This window comes from Herpailurus yagouaroundi, unplaced genomic scaffold (assembly GCF_014898765.1).
Source record: "Herpailurus yagouaroundi ecotype Mexico unplaced genomic scaffold, PumYag 159, whole genome shotgun sequence".
NCBI classification, from domain to species: Eukaryota; Metazoa; Chordata; class Mammalia; order Carnivora; family Felidae; genus Herpailurus; species Herpailurus yagouaroundi.
In genome coordinates, this window is record NW_024412400.1 from 38,804,463 (window position 1) to 38,824,919 (window position 20,457).

The following is a 20,457-nucleotide window of genomic DNA, read 5'->3' on the forward strand; positions in this document are numbered from 1 at the left end:
AGAGCCAAATGAGGAGCTTGAACGCATGAACTGTGAGATCATGACCTGAGCCGAAGTCAGACACTTAACCTACTGAGCCACCCAGCGACCCTCTAAGGAGAAGTCTCAACACTGGACAGATGTGGCACCATTTACATACTGTGTACCTTCAAGTATGCAATTTGTGAAATGACTATGCAAATTCTCTGATATGAAAATTGATCTGAAATAAGTTAGGGGAACGTCTAATACCCATTCTAGGCCAGTTTCTGGCAGATACTTCAGTTTTATTTTCCTTCTGGAAAGAGAAATCCCCCTGTTGCTCAGAACTTATGGAGTACCAGCATGGCACTAGGTAATGATGGGGTAAAGAGTAGTAGATGCCATGGGGGTAAGAGAATCATGAGGTCTCTACGTCTCCTGCTTTCCAGGTGCTGCAAAAGTATGAGAAAACAGTAGTGCTAACACACAACAGTTCACATACCTGAAAACATCATCATGTGCTGAAAATTCCAGGGGATCTTCTGTTTTCGGCCCAGATTCAGGAGGAAGGAGAGGGGGTATATGTTGCAGGCTCTGGCCAGAAAAATTGCCAGCTATAGATAAGCAAGGAAAAACATTGAGGAAAATGCTACAATTGAGGGTGCTAGTCCTTGAGCTGTCACTGTTACGTTCTTAAGCTTCTCTACTTTATGACCCAGAAAACAGGGACAAATATGTCAATACGTGTATGTCCAACTTGCTGCCAAAACTCATCTTTAAATGTCAACTCCTTTCCAGAAATAATAGAGAACTCTGTTTTTCTTTTAATATCTACTTTGTTTAGAATTGTTAGCCCCATACCATTTCAATCACTGGAAATTTTCTCATCACATTTATGTTGCTGATGACTGACTCTTTGCTCAACTCTGCCACCAAATGTGAGGCAGAGACCGTTCAGAGGCTGTGGCATTATCTTCTCAAGCAGCACTTTAGAAAGGATAAATGTACTTCTGCTCATGATTGCCATCTTACTTTCCATCAGTTTATACTCCCTGTATCTAGCAAACTTCACTTCCGTTTTTCTTTTAGTTGATTTGACTTTAAGAGGAATTGCTTGTCTAGATGTATAATACAGCTGCTGCTTTAGGAGGTATTGTGCTGAAGTCCAAGCTTTGTAGGTTAAAATCTAGGAAAATATTGGTGGGAGTCATCTCTCCCCTTTTGTCACCCAGGACTCCTGCCCTGATAGTCTGTCTATCCTAGTTTGTCCTTAAATAGGATGCAGTTATTTGGGAAGAGGGAGCTACCATCCACGATGTAGGGTTGATGAGATTGGAGAGTTCAGCTGAATGTTCAGTGAAAAGAGGACAAGAGGCAAACGCAGGTGCTTAGCTGGAGCAGGGCTTACAGAAGTGCGGTCAGCTCTCCTGGCTGTCAAGATCACCTGCCTGTGATCTGATAGGACATCTGCCTAGTTCCTAAGTGGAAAGAAGGACAACAGTTGCTGACTGTCCTTGGAGACATCCCCAGCACCTCACTATCCTTTCAGACAGACATCCATTCCTACTGGGGAATGCTTATACCCCAGGCCTAGAGCTCCCAAAGTCCTCTGCATTAAAAGTAAGGCCTACATTTTATGTTATTTTACTTATAGGAAAGGGCTATCTTATTAAAATAGACTTACATGTACACAATGATTAAGACATTGAAAGCACATCCATAATGCCAATTTCATCTGATTTTTACTCTGTGTATCCTATTTTCAAAGTCTTCACTGGAGAAAAGATTTTACCATCTTCTAATGAAAATATTTCTAAAGCTTAGTAATCCTGGCTATATTCTGACACATTCTACTGCAGATTAAGTATATTTCTCTGTAAAGAATGGATTGACATATTTTTATGTAAATGATTTATAATTTAAAAACATACTCTGAATATTCAGAAAATCAATATCTTTTGAATATTTATTTTCGAGTATTCTATTCTCCTTTAGTTTTCCTTGTTTATTTCTCTCAGTATTTTCCAAACTTCTTATCTTGAACCATAAGCACTTAATAAAGGTCTGAATTTCTTAGCATCTTTTCTCTCCTAACTAGAAATTACGTATCTGCCAGGAATTTGAGGCTTGCAGTAAACTTGAGGAAATTACTTTAACAATTTAACAGAATGAGTAAAAGTAAGTAGTTTATTCTTTTCCCTCATCACTCCATGTTCTGTATTTCAAAGGATACAAAGGCTCCGAGTATAAAAAGAGCATTAAAGATATGATTCTGGAACGTGAACAGCGCCAGGCCCATGTAACAGAAGATGACATTCTCAGCCAAGAAGTTCATAAATTCAAACAGCTGAAAACAAAACAGAAACCAAAAACCATTAATTATGACTCAGGTTTGAATCCACTTAATATCTTGTGACTGTTTTGGTGAGTGGATGGTTCTCTTTTATCTGTGTGTGCAGCTTCTGGAGGGGTGGGTGCAGGCCCCCTGACTACCCTGTCAGGCCCTCTAACTCTACCCTGGCTCTCTACCCAGGGACAGATGTGGCAGCCATGTCAACATCCCATCTTCCTTTCCAGCTACAAGGCAGCCAGAGATATACCTGGGTATATTAACCATCATGATCCTTCATAGAACAGTTCCTACAAGGATGAAAGACTATTCCTTGCTCTAAAACTGAAACTCAGTGACTGCTTAAGGTGTACTTTAGGAAAGGTTGCAAAGATGGTGTGGCTGCTTCTGACATTACTCAGTAGATGCACTTGAGTTCCTTGGCCCTGAAAACTGTTCAAAAAAAGTTTTAGCTAGATTGCCTTCCTCAGGTAGGCAGGAGGGACAAACTTGGAAAACTTGAAAACTTGGAATAAGAATGAATGTCAGTTATATTTCAATATCAGAATGATCAGTATATTTCAAACCCGAGACAATGAGACTCATTAAATTGACTGATGTAGGTATATCCATTAAATGTCTACAATTTCTAGCTGGTAAAAAGAAAATGATTAATCCCAGGGATCAGTTTATGCAATGAGAATACAATAGATACATCAAATTCAGTCAGAGGAATGGAGTAATAACATGCTATGCAGAAGGATGCTCCCAAGAGTTATTCTTAGATCATTAACTAAACAATTTAAGTTGAACATGAAAAACGTTCTCCAGCTTCCACATTAGAAGTAAAAGGGAAATGTGTCCAGAGGCTACAACAAACACATATTTGGAAGAGACTTTAGTTTATGTTCCAGAATTTTCATTTGGAAGTTTCTGAAACTTCATTCTCAGACCTACATAAATCACCGTGTTAGGTAAATGTCTCTGGAGGCATTTCTCTTGACGTTTTAAGGACTCATTATTTTTTCATGTAATGTATTTATGGCCCCACAAATAATGCCCAATACCTGCTTACCAAGAGTTGACAGAAAGAAAAGCAGAATCTTGTCAGAAACATTATTTAAAGCCAGTAATAGAAATAAAGGATTAAAAAAGACACAGCTCCTGTGGTACAAGATGGTCTTTCTTCAGTGGCAGTGATCATCAATTATCCTGAGGACTCATTTCACATTCTAGGCCTGCTCATCTTAATAAACACTGTCACCCAAATAACCACCAAAAACTTAAAACCATGGGAGAAAATAAAGGGGATGGGGAGCACTTTGCTACCTCATCATATCTTTACTTTTGCAGAAACCGAGATTTGGCCACTGTCTTCATTTGCTCAGTCTGTCATAGCAAAATACAATACTGGGTGGTTAAAACAACAGAAATTTATTTCTCACAGTTCTGGAGGTTGAAAAGTCCAAGATCAAAGTGCCAGCCAGTTAGGTTCTGGTGAGAACTCTCTCTGGTTTGCAAATAGCAGCCTGCTTGCTGTGTCTTCACATGGTAGACAAAGAGATCATCTCTCTCATGTCTCTTCTTGTAAGGGCATGCATGAATCTCATTCATGAAGGTTCCACCCTCATGACCTAATCAGCTCCCAAAGCCCCACCAGTACATACCACCACACTAGGGGGTAGGACTTCAACATATGAATTTGGATGGGGGGCACAAACATTCAGTTTATAGCAGCTATCCAGTTTCTAACATTAATAAACACATGCAAGATTAAATTCATAGAGCCTCTTCTCCTGTCCCCATCCCAAGTACTATAGAGAGGACATTTCACCATCTAGCATCCATTTGGCTTCTTTTTGGTGGTCACACCCCGATTTCCCTGGGATCCCTCTTCTTCCCCACTCTCAGATCACATGCTGACACTTCCATACTCAGATATAGAATATATGATTTAGGACTAAACCACTCAAATCAACGCATTTCTCTAGTCAGCATGTTTGGTGCAGAAATAGGTGTGGTGCATTCAGAGCCAAAGAAGTACAGTGAGATCTTGGCAGGAAATGCTGGACAAACACCCCCACCTTTTCACTGTGTGAGAAAGTAGGATGCAGGCCAGGAGCTGCTGTTAGTCACCTTGTGATTAAGGGGAAATAGCTCTCTGAAAGAGAAGCCATGTCCTGATGACACTGCTTAATCTGTGTTCGACCTCTCCCAAAGCAAAATCTATCCTTGGACTTTTGAATTAAAAAGACAGATGAACATAGGGGAACAGAAAGAAAAATAAGATAAAAACAGAGAGGGAGTGAAACCGTAAGAGACTCTTAAAGACAGAGAACAAACTGAGGGTGGCTGGAGAGGTGTTGGGTAGGGGAATGGGCTAAATGGGTGATGGGCACTATGGAGGACATTTGTTGGGATGAGCACTGGGTGTTATATGCAAGTGATGAATCACTAAATTCTACTCCTCAAATCATTATTACACTATATGTCAACTAGCACTTAAATTTAAAAAAAGATATGACAAATTAATTTGTAGATCAATGTTTAATGAAACAAAAAGATAAAAATTTATTACCAATTTTCTGCAACATGCCAGTTTAAACATGATTTTTTCCCTGTATTCTCAGTACCTGAAGTAGACAATTTTAAGGTTTTCTAAGTAGACAGAGATAACATATACATATAAACAATGAGAATTTGTTTCTTTCTTTCCAGTTCCTATATGTTGTTTCTTTTACTCTTTCAAATTTTACTGGCTAGAACATACATCATAATGAAATACTGATGGTAAAAAAAAAACCCCAAAAACAAAAAACAAACAAACAAACAAAAAAACAAGGGATGCCTGGGTGACTCAGTTTGTTAAGCATCCAACTCTTGATTTCAGCTCAGGTGATGCATGATCTCAAGGTTTATGAGTTCAACCCTCACATCAGGCTCTGCGTTGACAGTGCTGAGCCTGCTTGGGATTCTCTCTCTCTCTCTCTCTCTCTGCCCTTCCCCAACTTGTGCATGCTCTTTCATTCTCAAAAATAAAGAAATAAACTTAAAAAAAAGACCAAGAAATCACTTTTTGGTTTGAGGTAAGGTTTCTATCACTTAAAAGGATATATATATATATTCCTTTACAATCCCGTACCAGTTTAACAAAACACCTCTCTGACTCAATATAGATTACAAAGTAAAGGGTGTGATCAACTTTTTGATTTTTTTCAGATAGCAACAAAATCAGTTATCCCTGCCCACCCCTCCTCCCTGCTCCCACCCCCAACTTTAATCTATTCCTCACATGTAAAGGAAAAAAAGTATTTGGTAAGTCAGTTTTTTTCTTTTTCTGTTGGTTGTTGAGACATAATGGGAATTTGCCCTATACATTTTACATGGAGACTCATGGTATTAATTGTTTTGGAGATTTGCTTCTGTTGGAAAACTCAGGATTTAACTTGATTTAGTCACTCAGTTTATTGAAATCTAGCACTGACCAAAATTAGAAGTAACTGTTTATATACACATTATACAGAAGTTCCATTTTCCATTTAGGTCCATTTCTAGGTCTGCTCTTTGTTTCTATTGTTATCTATTCCTCTACTAATACCATCTCTTTTTAATTAATGTAGATCCATAATACATTGTAATATTTTATAGATCTAGATTTTTCCCATATTTTACCTTCTTCAGAATCTTCCTGATTATTTTTGCATGTTAAAAAATGTTTTTTATGCTTAATCACTTAGAAGTGTATAAATCACATATTTACAATTTAAGATTAAAGAAGAGAATATTACCAGCACCCCAGAATTACTCAATTCCCTTCCCACTTATACTCCACACCCCAATGCACTGCTATCAGCACTTCTGTCATTGCACATGACCTTTCCTTCAGTTTCATGTGAATGGAATCAGACAATATACATTCTTTTGTATTTGTCTTCTTTTACTCCACATCACGTCTGTCAGACTCTTCATGTTGTTGCGTATAGAAGTAGCTCATTTTTTTAATTATATGAATATGCCACAGTTGATTTACTCATTCTACTACTGATAGACATGTGGGTTGTGTTCCGTTTCCGGCTATGATGAATTTTGCTGTTGTACATCCATGTTTGCATTCCTATGGGATTGTCAGGACACAGCACCAAGCAGTTTTCCAGGTCGGTAGTTCCAATTTGCACCTCCCATCAGCAGTCCTTGTTGGCTCACGTTCTTGTCAACACCTGGCTTTTGTTGCTTTGTTTTTGAATTAATACTTTTGCCTGCTCACATTGCCATCTGAACGTATTGGGGATCAACTTGTCCATTTCCACAACTATAACCCACTGGCATTTTAGTTGGAATTGGATTAAAGGTATAGAGAAATTTGGAGAGAATGCACATGTTTAGAATATTGAAACCTAAATCCATGAACATCACATATCCTTATAAGGATTTTGTTTTTCTTTCATTTCTCTCAGTAATTTCTGCATAAAGATTTTTACATATTATTGGTTAGATTTATTCCTAGATTTTTTTTGTTACTGTTGTAAATGATACCCCTTTCAAAGTTCATTTTCTAACTGTTGGTTGCTAGATACATGTATACAATTAATTTTTTACCAATCTTGTATTCAGGGCCTTACTAAATTTATTCAATAATTCTCATAGCTTTTTGGTAGATTCTTTTGGATTTCCACAATTATGTTGTTTTCAAATAAGATATTTTGTTTTTCTCCTTTCCATTTGTTATACATGTTGCATCTTTTTTTCTTGTCTGATTATACTTGTCAGGACATCCAGTTCAGTGCAGAATAAAAGTGGTGATGGAGCATCTTTGTCTTATTCCCAGTCTTAAAGGAAAAACTTTCAAGATTTTTCTACTAAATTCATAGAAACCCTTTAAACAGATTAAATAAATTCCTTCTATTCCTAGTCTATTAGGAATAGATATTAAAAAAACATCAAATGTTTTTTCTTCATCTATTAAGATGATCATACAGTATTTTTTTTCATTTTTTAATGTTTATTTATTTATTCTGAGACAGAGAGAAAGGGAGTGTGTGAAAGGGGGAAGGGTAGAAGAGGGAGACAGAGAATCTGAAGCAGCACAATATCCCTTTGGGATATGGATTGGATATGGATTTGGATTGTGCTAATGGCAGCACAATATCCCTTTGTGTTTTCCTACCAAATTTTATTTCACTGTACCCATTATTGGACATTGGGTTGTTTCCAGATTGTTCCGCTTTAGACAATGCTGCATTGAGTACCTTTGTACAATAGCTCTCCCCAGTTGAGTGATTACTCCTTTGGTAATTCCTAGACATGAGCTACTTCTGTTGAAGGGTATACGTTAATTTTTCTTTTTCAACGTATTACCAGTCTGCTCTTCAGAAAGAATATACCAGTTTGCATCTCTAATAATGATGCAGAGGGTGCCCTTTCCCCACATACTTGCCAAAAGTAGTTTTTATCAATTTAAAAAAAACCTTGACAATCTGATAGACTCACTTATTTTAAATTGTAGATAGTTATTAGCATTTTTAAAAAGATTCCTTTCATAGCAGTGTAGCAGCATTGATTAGCACTCCTTTGTCTATTTATATCATGTGGCAACATTCCTCTGAATGAACAGGCTTCATAATTTCCTTCTTGGGGCACTTAATGAAAACGTGTGGGTGAATTCAATTTTATTTCACACGAAAAATCTCCTGAAGGCATTTCAAAAGGAGAATCTATGGTAAGACCATGCTGACAGAAGCAACCAATTTGACCATTAGGACATCATTGCCTGAGTCTGGATGGAGTAGTTAATTATTGAGGGAATAGATTTATTGGTCAATTTTGGAGGGGAAAAAACCCCAAAAAACCAAAACCCAAACTCCATTTCCAAACTAACAACAACAACAACAACAACAACAACAACAACAACAGCAACAACAGTCAACCTAGTCAATTCATGATTCAGTATTCACTATGAATAACCTCAAATGTACTTGGTCCTCACTCAGGGTCAATGAAAAAACAAAACAAACAAACCTTAACTCAACATTTTATTTATCCAGTACAGTAAACAACATTTGTTTTATTTCCATTAATTCTCAGTTGTGTGCTTTTGGAGAGGATCCAACTTAAGTTAGCTTTGCTTAGGAAAGCTTTTCTTCAGGAAAATAAAAAGCAAGTTAATACCACAAAGACTAGGGAAATATTGAAACTACATAAGAGGGCAATCAGTGTTTAAAAACTCTGAAGGTTCATGGTAACCATTCACATGTTAATTAAACAACTTAAACAATTTAGCAAATGATGTTCTCTGAAGGCTTCCTAGACGTTAAAGTTTTTAGTATGAGATACTATACTTAGAAAGTAAAAAAAAAAGTCATACTTATTTTATAAAATCACATCACTAATTCTGATGGGCATTTTTCTCCTATCGGTAAAAGAATGAAACTTTACCATATTACCCTGGTTCATACAGAGAAATATTACAGTGGTGCACTGTACTGCATTCTGCTTACCTAATACCAATTAAATTCACATGGATTCCTCAACACAACTTTTATTTGGCATAGTATAGTTTGACACCATTTACTGACTTGCCTCTACTTCTCCACGTAATATGCTGAAATCCATTTTATTTGGGATGTGAAAGAAGCTACAAAACTAATAAAAATGAAAGAGAAGGAAGAACTAAAAATGTCCCTTTATTTTCTCCATAATTTCGTCCCAGGATTAATTTTTTGTTTGTTTATTTTAAAATTTGTCTTTCTTCCTAACTGGGACCTTTCGTTAGAGAATATCTCAGATTTCATTTTTTATATACTATTGGGTATACCTATATTTTGAACAAGCTGGAGTATAAGCGAATAATTTTTATTCCTGCATTGGAGGATTTGAAAGCAAACATTATAATATATTTTACTGGAATTATAAACTTTTGCTCCTGAGATTCTAATATTTGCTTAGCTCCAGTCCTGAGGAAATTTGTTAATGGTAAACCCAATAATTCCTATGGGCTTTTAGAGGTAGCATAGGAGTTGAATGATACTGAAGACCTGTGATCTTTACCACTAGGATGTAAACGATCTAAAGGCTTTACTTCCAGTCATGGTCTTGGTTCCCAGAGTGTAGCCTATCTTATGAAGCTAAAGATTTATAATTACATATAAGTACAACTGCAAACCTTTGAGATTCTTCTAAATTTAGGACACTGTAATAAAAGCAGTTTTACTACTTCTAAAATAGTAATAATACTAAGGGACTAATTTTTTTAGGATTTAAATTATGCTAGGGAATGTGTTAAAGACTTTTATGTACTTTAAAATGTTCTAACAGTTTTTTTATAACGACAACAAAACTCATAAAGTGATAATCTTATTTCCATTTCACAGTTGGGGAAGCTGTACTCAATGGCATTAATGTACTTGCCCACATAAAACACAACAAAGGGAAAAATTGAGCTATCTTAAATTTTGTTCAAGGCCCACACCACTTTTGCCAGACTAGGCTGTCTCTCCATTATGTGAGTTTCAGGTTTGGGGGCAGCAAGATGTTTGTTAACAATAGTATTGGTGAACATTTATAACACCTTAGAGTTTTCAAAGCATATTTAATATATACTTTTTTGTTGGATCATCAGAGCAACTCTGAGGGTTGGCAAGGAAGGTATCTGTGACTCTGACCACATTTTTTTTAAGTAAAGAAACCTGAAAGGTAAATTTCTTTGTATCCAACTAGTGGAAACAATAGGGGGTAACTTGAGATGGTGGATACTTATTCTCTCCCAATGTCTACTACCACCCGGTCACCTGAACCAATCCCACCAAAAAAATCAAAAAGTGAAAACAAAACTTTTGCCTTGCAGTTGTAATGTTAAGGCAAAACTCCTTTCCAATCCTAGAGAAATTTGCATGTAATGATTATATATATATATATATATATAAATATATATATATATATATATTAGTTTTTTTTCAGTTTATTTATTTTTGATAGAGATAGAGAGAGAGCACTTAAGTGGGGTAGGGGCAGAGAGAGAGAGAGAGAGAGAGAGAGAGGGAAAGAGAGAACCCCAAGCAGGCTCCATATTGTCCGTGCAGAGCCTGATATGGGGCTCAAACTCATGAACCATGAGATCATGATGTGAGCTGAAGTCATACGCTTAACCAACTGAGCCACTCAGTTGCCCCTCCAAGATCAGATTCTTTAAGTTTAGGACTATAAAGTCTCTGAAGTGGAGGAGGTATACCACTTAAGTGTTCAGAGAGTTTCTAATTTGTCATAAATTTCTTTGAGAATTCTTGGACTCCCTATGCACTCTGGGCTGGTACCCAGCCCTCTCCCATACCCTGAATTTCATTCTTCTTTTAAACTTAATTTGACTTTTTAAAAACATGAGAATTTCAGAAGCACAGCCTATAAAAACACAACAAAACACATTTTAGGAAGATGAATAGGCATCATTAAGTAAGTAAAGTTAATATAGGAAATAAATGTAGTTACAGCTACAAGGAATTCAGCTTCATTAAACTGAATAAATACTGTAGCCAGATTTTCTTGAAATCCTTGAGCTTATAACTTAAGGGGAAGGTTATTTTCTATGAACTTGTTAAATTACTTTATCGAGTAAATACTGATAATAGTATTCTTATTTCTGGAGGTTTTCCATTTTTGATTCTTTTTCTTTTTTGTGGGGGATGGTAATTAAAGTGAAAGTACTGAGTTTGTAAGGTTTTATTTAAGTCAATACACTACTAAGTTAAGAATAGCTCCTCTAGTATGCAACTTCGCAGACTGATTATCATGATATTGATCAGAAATACTGGCCCCCAAATAAGATTGGGCTTAGATCTATTTTGATGAATTGTGCACACGCGCATGCACGTGCACACACACACACACACACACACGCACACACACACCCCCCACAATATAGGATTACAAGATTTCAAGGATAAAGTCACCTTATAATATATGTGCAGACATCTGGCCAATGCTTGATTGCTCCAACATTCTTGTCAAGGGGCTGCTCAGCATGTAACTGAATACTGCCAAAAGCAGAAACCTCACTACTTTCCAAGGAAGCAAATGGCATTTTTAGACATCTATAACTGTTAGAAAATCCTTCCTTATGTTGAGCTGAAATGTGGTTCTCGATCACTTTCAACTACTTCTTCCACTCCTACTTCTTGGGTTCATAGAAAAAAAGTCAAATACAGTATTATTTATTGCATACTGTTTTGCTCTAGCAGCAGAAAGGGGATTTCTGTCAGAATCGTTGCAGTGGTAGGCAATTCTACAGTTTAGGCAGCAACTGCCAGTTTTCATTCCACAGTCTTGTTAGTCTTGAAAATAAACAGTTTGCTGGGAGTTTGTGGTTGGCATATAGGACCCCAAGTGTAGAATAACTGCAAAGACTGGGCTGGGGGGGGCTACATAACCAGAATTATGTTCAAAGGATCAAAGGAGTGTTCTCTAGAAGGATCATCTCAGGAAATCTAACAGTACTGACCCTTAGGAAAAAAAATTAAAATCGTGGCATAACATAATTAGTTTCTCTGTTGTTTTGCCAATAAATACTAGCTAAAGAAAACTAGCTGAAACAATATATTTTCTGGGCAGAAATTAAAACCACGCTGAAAAAATTCTCTTAATGAATAAACCAAGAGAAACATTGCTATTAATATTAGGTACTGATATGAAAAATTCACACATTATCAAAATTTTTTAAAGGTTAATTTCCATTTCTTTAACTTTTTTCATTTAGCTATGATGAATTTCCTTTCTTATTCATCTTGTGTGTCTTTTTATCGTTTGTAATTAGCCAATGCTAATTTTTTTCTTGAGTGGGAGTATGAAGAATGTACACACAAAAAGGGAAGATTTCTAATGATGTCATTTTTTTAGGTCTCTGAGTTGTGTACCAATTTCCCAGGTCTTGCTAGTGATCTAAGCGATAGCCTCCCACGACATGGCTGTGGATACACCTCTGCATCCACCATGAGAACAATGTGCTCTTACTATATGAAGATTTACCACTGGAAGCATACAGAAGGAATACTGAGCCCCAAATGTCATGAGCTGTGTTTGATTTTTCCATGCCACTCCATTTTCTTGATGAAAGTGTTGCAAACAAAAATACTTAGGATCAAGGATATTATTAAGTGCTGCTTTTTATCAGCTATTTTAGAGAAAAATGCATTAAAATACTACTAGATATTTATCCAAAAGATACAAAAAATGCTGATTTGAAGGAGCATATGGACCCCAATGTTTTTGGCAGTGCTATCAATAGCCAAATTATGGAAAGAGCCCAAATGTCCATTGACTGATGAATGGATAGAGAGGATGTGGAGTGTGTGTGTGTGTGTATACATATATATACATATATACATACATATATACATGTGTGTGTGTATATGTGTGTGTGTGTATATATATATATACATATGCATGCAATGGAATCCTACTCAGCAATCAAAAAGAATGAAATCTTGCCATTTGCAACAACATGGATGGAATTAGAGTGTATTATGCTAAGTGAAATAAGTTAAGCAGAGAAAGGAGAAATATATGGTTTCACTCATATGTGAATTTAAGAAACAAAACAGATGAACAGAGGGGAAGGGAAGGAAAAATAAGATAAAAACAGAGAGGGAGGCAAGTCATAAAAGACTCTTAAATACAGAGAAAAAACTGGGGGTTGTTAGAAGGGAGGTGGGTGGGGGGATGGGCTAAATGGGAGGTAGGTATTAAGGAGGGTACTTGTGGGGATGAGCACTGGGTGTTTTATGTAAATGATGAATCACTGAGTTCTACTTCTGAAACCAATACCACACAGTATGTTAACTAAGTTGAATTTAAATAAATTAATTAAAAAAAAGAAGAACATCAGGACAAATGCAAAAAGCTAGAATCAAATAAGTATTCATTGAAAAAGGCTTTCCTTCACTATTTTAGAGTCAGAAGTAGAAACGTGCGTTTGGAATAACACTTAGTATCACTAGCTTGAAAGTTTCAAGAGCTTCTTTGCTTCATGTTACGTTTTTCCTAATAAGCACTGTCATTTATACTAGTGCATTGACCACATTCAAATTCCTTTGACAAACTTTCTAAATTAGCTAATTTTGAATATACTACTGTATGTAAGGGTATAGCAGTAATCAGAAGTTTTCAGAAAAATTTCTTTTACCATCCTTCCCCCATTTCATATTTTTGAGGGAAAATAACTTGAACACTAATTTCTTTTTTTTGGAACAATGCATGGGAGTAGATATTTTATTAATTTAGAAGGTAAAGAGGTACGGATTTTTTACTTGTGTGTTTCAATATGATTTTAAGTCTAATGCATAAAAACTAAGGGTTAAAAATCATTTTCATTATGCAAAAGAGTTTGAATTCAGTTTTTGAACTATGGTGGAGTAGAATATGGAAAGGCATTCAATAGAAGTCTTTCACTGAATGAAAAGCATTCAATGAAGTTTAGAGTAGAATATTGATTCTGCTGAACATGATGAGAAATTGGAGAGTGTGAAAGGGTCTTTATAAATCAGAGAAATCAATGAAAACGAAAGACAAAAAGCATATGACATTTGAATAATGCCATTCAATTGGATAACAGCTATCAAATGATTTTTATGAAGGCACGAATATCAATAAATCATTATTTGATGAAAATTAAGTTTGCTTGACTTGCTTCTTTGTAATAGACAGTTAAAATATAGTGGATATAGATTGTCAGTACTTACACTGAACTCGAGAAAACTCTTATTGTACACTGATAAACTTCGTTGAGTTTTCTTTTTCAGTAAGATTTATAAAGCCCTTCTCCTTAAAGCCTCTTTGTATTGAAACTATCGCACATCCTTGACAATATAGGTAACGTCAAAAATTATGAATTATCACAGTACAAGAATGCATTTCTCTTTGCTTCAAGGAAGACACTTATATTTTCACATAAAAACCATGCATGCATAAATCAATCTGAATGAGAGCTTTAGCTTTGACTTATTTTGGTGGTTTGGAGCTAAGTTTATTCTTGTTCCGAACCGTTTAGGTACTTCAAAGTAACCCACAAAGATCCCTCAGAAAGTTTTCTTGGGCTATATATGTATTTTTGATGATATTCGGGATGAGTTGCTATGCAAAAAAAAATATATACATATATAGAGGGAAAGACTCTATTATAGATGTGCACTAAAAGCTCTTCATCAGTTGCCACTCTGTAGTTTAACCCTCCATTCCTTCTGTAAAGCACAATGATCTATGCCCTCTGCACACTAAGTGCTGATGGCTACTGAGTTACTCTCCAGGATGCCCAGGTCACTTCTATCCCCACCAGGTGAATTTTAGGCTTAACAAGGGTCAATCCCACTTATTTCAAAGTCAATTTATCTCTGCTTTAAATGTGTATTTGTATATATGTAATATATATATATATATAAAGTATATATAATTTAACTATATAGATTCATTAAGTATGAATATGAAAGAGTTGATATTTTTCAAAAAAACTAAGTTAAATGTGTAGAAAAGACTTGGTAAAATTTAGTTGCTTAGAAAACCTTACTAACTGAGTAGGGAGCAGGACAACTGTAAAATGTTGCAAAAATATATATCTAAATATAGAAGGGTTCTTAGCTTATATTGCCTTGCCAATGTTTTTGAATTCTTGCTCTGAACTAAAGACACAGAAATAGAAACTAGAAGTTCTGGTAGGTACATTTTAGGGGTGTGTGTGTGTGTGTGTGTGTGTGTGTGTGCAAGAAAGACAACCTAGAACTCTCAGATTCAAAGAAAACACATTGACTTTACCAAAAGATTGGCAAACATGCATTTATATCAGTGATAATTAAATGCTGGAGGTATTTGTGTCATTTTTTTATATGATTCCTTTCTTTGACTTTTCTATTAAGTGATGTTGGATCAAAGTAGTGTCTTTTCCTTCTCTATTTCAACTTCTTTTTTTATTTAAAAAACCTTTGTTACCATTTATTCATTTTTGAGAGACAGAGACAGAGCATGAGTGCAGAGGGGCAGAGAGAGAAGGAGACATAGAATCTGAGGCATGCTCCAGGCTCTGAGCTGTCAGCACAGAGCCCTGACACAGGGCTCAAATTCATAGACTGCAAGATCATGACCTAAGCTCAAGTTGGACGCTTAACCGACTGAGCCATCTAGGCAACACTCAACTTTTTTTTTTTTTTATATTTGGTATTTCCATTTGGTTCTTCCTACAACTTCCCATGCTTGCTTCATGTTACTAATATCCTTTATCTCTTTAAGGATACTAATTATGCCTTTTTAAAATTCTTGGTCTGTCCCAATAATTTTGCTTCATGTGGCCTATGTCATCCAGATTTTGGTCTCTGTTTTATAGTAGTTGCATTCATAGGGTATCTTGTTATTTTAGCCTATAATCTCATATCTTCTCAGGGTCAATCTTATTTGCCAACATTATAAAGAAAGGCCCATATGCACACTAGAATGTCCAGTGATTTTTAGGAGATGGGAGGAGATGAGAGGAGATGAGTTCCTGGGTCGAGAACACCCTCAGCATCATCAAATTTTAATCTCCCCCCAAAATTGATTTGGGTTCACTCCTCTGGCTATTTCTTTGTCAGGGATTTACCCCTAAATCTTTAGAATGAAGCAACACTGGGAAGAGGTGATCTCTCTAGGTTATCTTCAATCAACCTGGGGATTTGGAGACACAGGAGATGAAAGGATGCCCAAGAGCAGAGCACCTAGTCATCCTGCACCTGCATCAACTTCTTTACTGCCTACATGCTACCCCTGACACTACAGAGGATGCTCTAGATGGTTGCAATGAGGCAACTCTTCAAGAGAAGAGTTGAATGTACAAGTTAAAAATCTCTAACTGATCTTTCTTCCCACTCCTGCTTCTGGCTCTTGTCCAGGTGTGATCATCCTCCATACCATTTCATGACCACCTCTGGCCTCTCCAGGTATTCTTAAAATTTTTGTAACTTGCTCAGGTCTATGTTTCCTCTCTATTATGTAATTTCTCCAGATTTGACTTGGGACGAAGGAGCCAGCAGTTGAAGCTAGTTTGCTATCTTATTAGCATTGGGTTTTGTATTATTTTTTAAAGTTAAAGTTGCTGGTTGAGAATGATAAATGGTATTGAGGGTTCTCCTCTATAGGGGTTTCTGAGTTTAATTTGAGTCCATTTATAGCCCAGATCAAAATTACTGCAGGGTCTGCTTAAGGAATAACTAGGGAAATGATGTAGTCTGTGGCTTATGCCCTTCAGTCTCTCTGTATATATCATTTCCTCCACTTTCCATGGGTGAAGAAGTCATACATTTCAAAGTTTTTGGGACTGACCTATATTCACATGCTTTTTCTTTTGTCCCATCTAAGTACAATTGTGCTTTTCCACCATGTGTTCTATTTTTGATTTGGAAAACAGTTACTCTATGAAAAAGATCTAATTCCTTGAACTCCTTATCCTCCAGATTCTGAATATCCTAGAATCTTGTCTTCCAGTCAGCCAAACCAATTACTTAGAAAAGTGAGTAAAGTCATGCACAGGAAATTTCTTAAAGAAGATGCACAGATGACCCCAAAACTCATCTGTAAGGTCTGGAAGGATACTGACCACATTTGTGGTGTTTGTCACTGAACACCAACTCCCAGCATAGACTTTAGCATATCATAATGCTTAATAAATACCTGTGGAATGAATAAAATAGATAAAAGGGGGGGAATTCCCAGTGCTTTGTGTCACTGTAAGTTTGCACATTTTTTTCTACATAAAAATTTAGGAAAGTATAATAAAATTTATGGTTCATAAAACCTTGATTGGAGCAATTCCACTTCTGGGAATTTATCCTAAAGAACTAACATGACAAGTATACATAGATTTATATCAGGATGTTCACTGCTTAAAATAAAAAATATGGAAAATGACCAAAACATATATTCTCTAAAAGGAGAATCTTAAATGATATAAAAGGGATGACACATCTAAAGTTTCACCACCATGTATGGTGTTGTCTACAGGTTTTTACAAGATATGTTCTATCAGATAAAGGAAGTCCTTCCCTTCTATACTTTGCCAAGAATTTTTATAATTAATAAGTGTTGAATCTTTTATATTCAATGTTTTTTCTATATCTACTGAGATTTTTTCCTTTGGTTAACGTGTTAAATTATGCTTACAATATTGTAATATTAAGAGTATCCTTGAATTGCTAGGATAAATCCAGTTCAGTCAGAATGTATTTTTTTTCCACACTGATGAATTTGGCTTGATAATATTTTGTTCATAACCTTCATATCTATGTTTATAAGTAAGACTGGCATGTATGTTTCATTTTTTATTACTGCCACTGACAAGTTTTGATTTCGGGAATATTATAGTAGTTTCATGAAATGATTTGAGGGACCATTCCTCTGTCTTTTTTCTTGACAGGTTTGTATAAAGTCGAGTGATCCATTTCTTGAAAATCAGATAGAACTCACCTATAAAACAATCTGGGCCAGAAACAACCAGATCTACCAAGGATTTCTCTGTGCTACTTTAACCCTGTCCCATGGATCTACCTATACTATGATACAATCTTGCCACTTCACACCATTATATTCACCATATTAGAAATCTATAAGGATATAAGAAAGGATATAAGAATATAAGAAAGTGTAAGTGGAAATATGCTTAAAATTTCAGTAAAACACCCTTAAACATTGTCCTGAAAAATGGAAAAAAAGGTAAAAGAAAGAAGAGCAAGAGTCTGTTTAACTTCTCATTAGGAATATTGCCTGACCCTCATTACACACACCTCCTGATTCTCATTAGGCCTCCTCAGATTTCATTTAGTTTTCATGTCATTGCTTATTTTATATGAGGGCTACATAACAGGTTCTCTTCCAGTCCCAGAATTCCATGGAGAGTAAAAGAGAAGATGGCAATCATTAATGAGCTATCAAGGAGACACATCTTCAGCACCTCCTGAATCATGTAGAAATCCCTAGTCCACAGGTCTTAGGAATGACTAGCAAAAAGCCAGTATTTTAGTTTTCTAAATATATTTTCACAAAATAATGCTCATCTTTGCTTTCAAGGTGCATGATTTTGTGAGGTAGGAAAAAATGACTTGTAAATTGAAATGAGAAATATAGATAAGAGTGTCTTATTTTTACCTTTTATAAAACTTCTAAACTTTGAAGAACTTCATATTTTTTAGTTTTTAGAAAAACAAATGAACAGATTTAAAAAGCTATATAATTGATTTTATCAAAACTCAAAGCTAACCCCAGTAATTACCCCTCTTTTTAATATTTAAACCTTCTGGCAAACATGAAGGGCTCAATGAAGGATAACTCTTATCATTATATTTGTCTATAATCCCCTCGATGTCTAGCATATTCTCAATTGTTAATTGTTGAAAGACAATGAATTATGATAACATTGTGTATACTGAAGGTAAGCAGGTAAGGAGATAGGAATGAAATTTTGGTGGCATACATGTTTGTTTTTACTTCTGCCCCATAAGCTATATAAAAAGAAGAAAGACTTGAATGTCTTTTACCCAAGTCAAGCAATGAAATCCAATGGTAATGTTTTCTTTTTTTGCTATGCTGAAAGGACATGATTTTGGTGTCCTTTTTGAATGTAAATTTTAATGCTGTAGCAGAACAGATGGAAGACTGAGAAGGGAAGACCAGAAAGTAGGAGGGAGATCAGGAAGGGACTGACTGTCTCAGAGAAACCAAGTGAAGAGGAGGTTTGAAGAATGTATCCATTGTCTACAGTGAAAAACTGGGCTGTGGAAGGGACTGAGAGGTTGAAGATACAAAGGGGAGAGAAGATGACCCAAGTCCTTGCTAACACAGGAGAGGAAAAGGATAGAGGCTGAAATGAGATGGGGGGTCAAGGTTAACAGAGTCCCCATCCAACTGATGGCCTCACTGTTTCAGTCAAGCTTAAGGCAGGGAGGGTGAGATTGCAGAACACACAGAAAGAGGAAAAAGGGATCAGCTTTAATAAGCAGGGAAGAACATGCAGTGACCATGTAGTTTCTTTATACGTAAGTAGTTGTTTTGAAAATGCTTGAGAGGACTAGAAACAGTTTATGCACATGTATTTTGAACTAAGTCCCACAAATTGTATCTACACCAACTGCATGGACTTTCCAGAGTGCCTACCATTATGACCAATTCATGGAATTAGATCTCTTAAGAATCTACCTCTGTACTTGACAGAGATGAACACGTATGCTGAATACCATACAGATGTCAGAAGAAATTGTTAGCCTGGGCAAAATACGGGCTACTTACTTTATAAAGTGCTAGCCAAAAGAGGATGCAGTTAATTAAGGAACTGGTTCTCACATTTGTAAGGCTTTTGGAAATATAATTTTTTTTTATAAACTATCATTTAGATGAACACAGATTCATTTTGAAAAGACCTCTTCTTGAATCATAAGGACAGAGTTCTAGCAAGCATCAATGATACGCTAAACAGTGTCCCTGTGTGAGCTAAATATTATTTCTCCCATTTTGCAGATGAGGCCTCTGTGGCTCGGGGAGGTTCACATACTCAAGGTGCCACAGCGAACAAGTGACAGGCGAGGACTCTGGCTCTATCAGCTTATTGATAGATGCTTTCTCTAGAGTGCTGAAGTAGCATATAAGTCTTATCTTCTAAATCTTCCCACAATCTTCTCTTTGCCCTGTGAGTCTCCTAGGGAAACGTTTCTTCATTTACTCTAGGAATTAGAATTCAAATATCAACACATCCTTACAGCATATTTCTGTGCCTGTGACTACTGAGGAATAGTGTACCCCTTTAAAATGTACTTTTTCACTTAGATTGTACAGATGAGCTGTTGTGGAACCAGATTTAAAATGATGCATAAATAAGATAGAATGAAACGATAAAAATCCACAGGTTGTAAGAGAAGTAAAGTAGAAGTAAAGTAAAGAGAAGTAAAGTATCTAGATATATCTGTTTGGCCAGTCATGACAAAAGAAAGAAGAATTAGAACTGAAGGGAAATGGTGGGGTTACAACTGTCAAGCAAACAGTGCAGGATGCAAATTTGTCCACACACAGTTTTATCCTTGACAAAATTAAAATAGCTCAGAAAGATGGAAGGAAAAATGCCAAAATATTAGTAATTACACTGGTTGCTTTTAGGCAGCAGGGTTTTCTATTAGCTCATT

General features: G+C 36.0%; 1 protein-coding gene across 6 annotated transcripts in view; it reads right to left on the minus strand.

Moving 5' to 3' along the window:
- SLC9A9 (solute carrier family 9 member A9) overlaps positions 1 to 20,457 on the minus strand; it is a 711,221-nt gene that overhangs the window by 229,960 nt on the left and 460,804 nt on the right. For all 6 annotated transcript variants that reach the window (XM_040480405.1, XM_040480404.1, XM_040480402.1 and 3 more), the window contains 2 exons: positions 2,195 to 2,308; positions 464 to 575 (listed from right to left, as the gene is read on the minus strand). In XM_040480405.1, the coding sequence (XP_040336339.1) occupies positions 464 to 575; positions 2,195 to 2,308 (226 nt within the window). The remainder of the gene's footprint in view (positions 1 to 463; positions 576 to 2,194; positions 2,309 to 20,457) is intronic.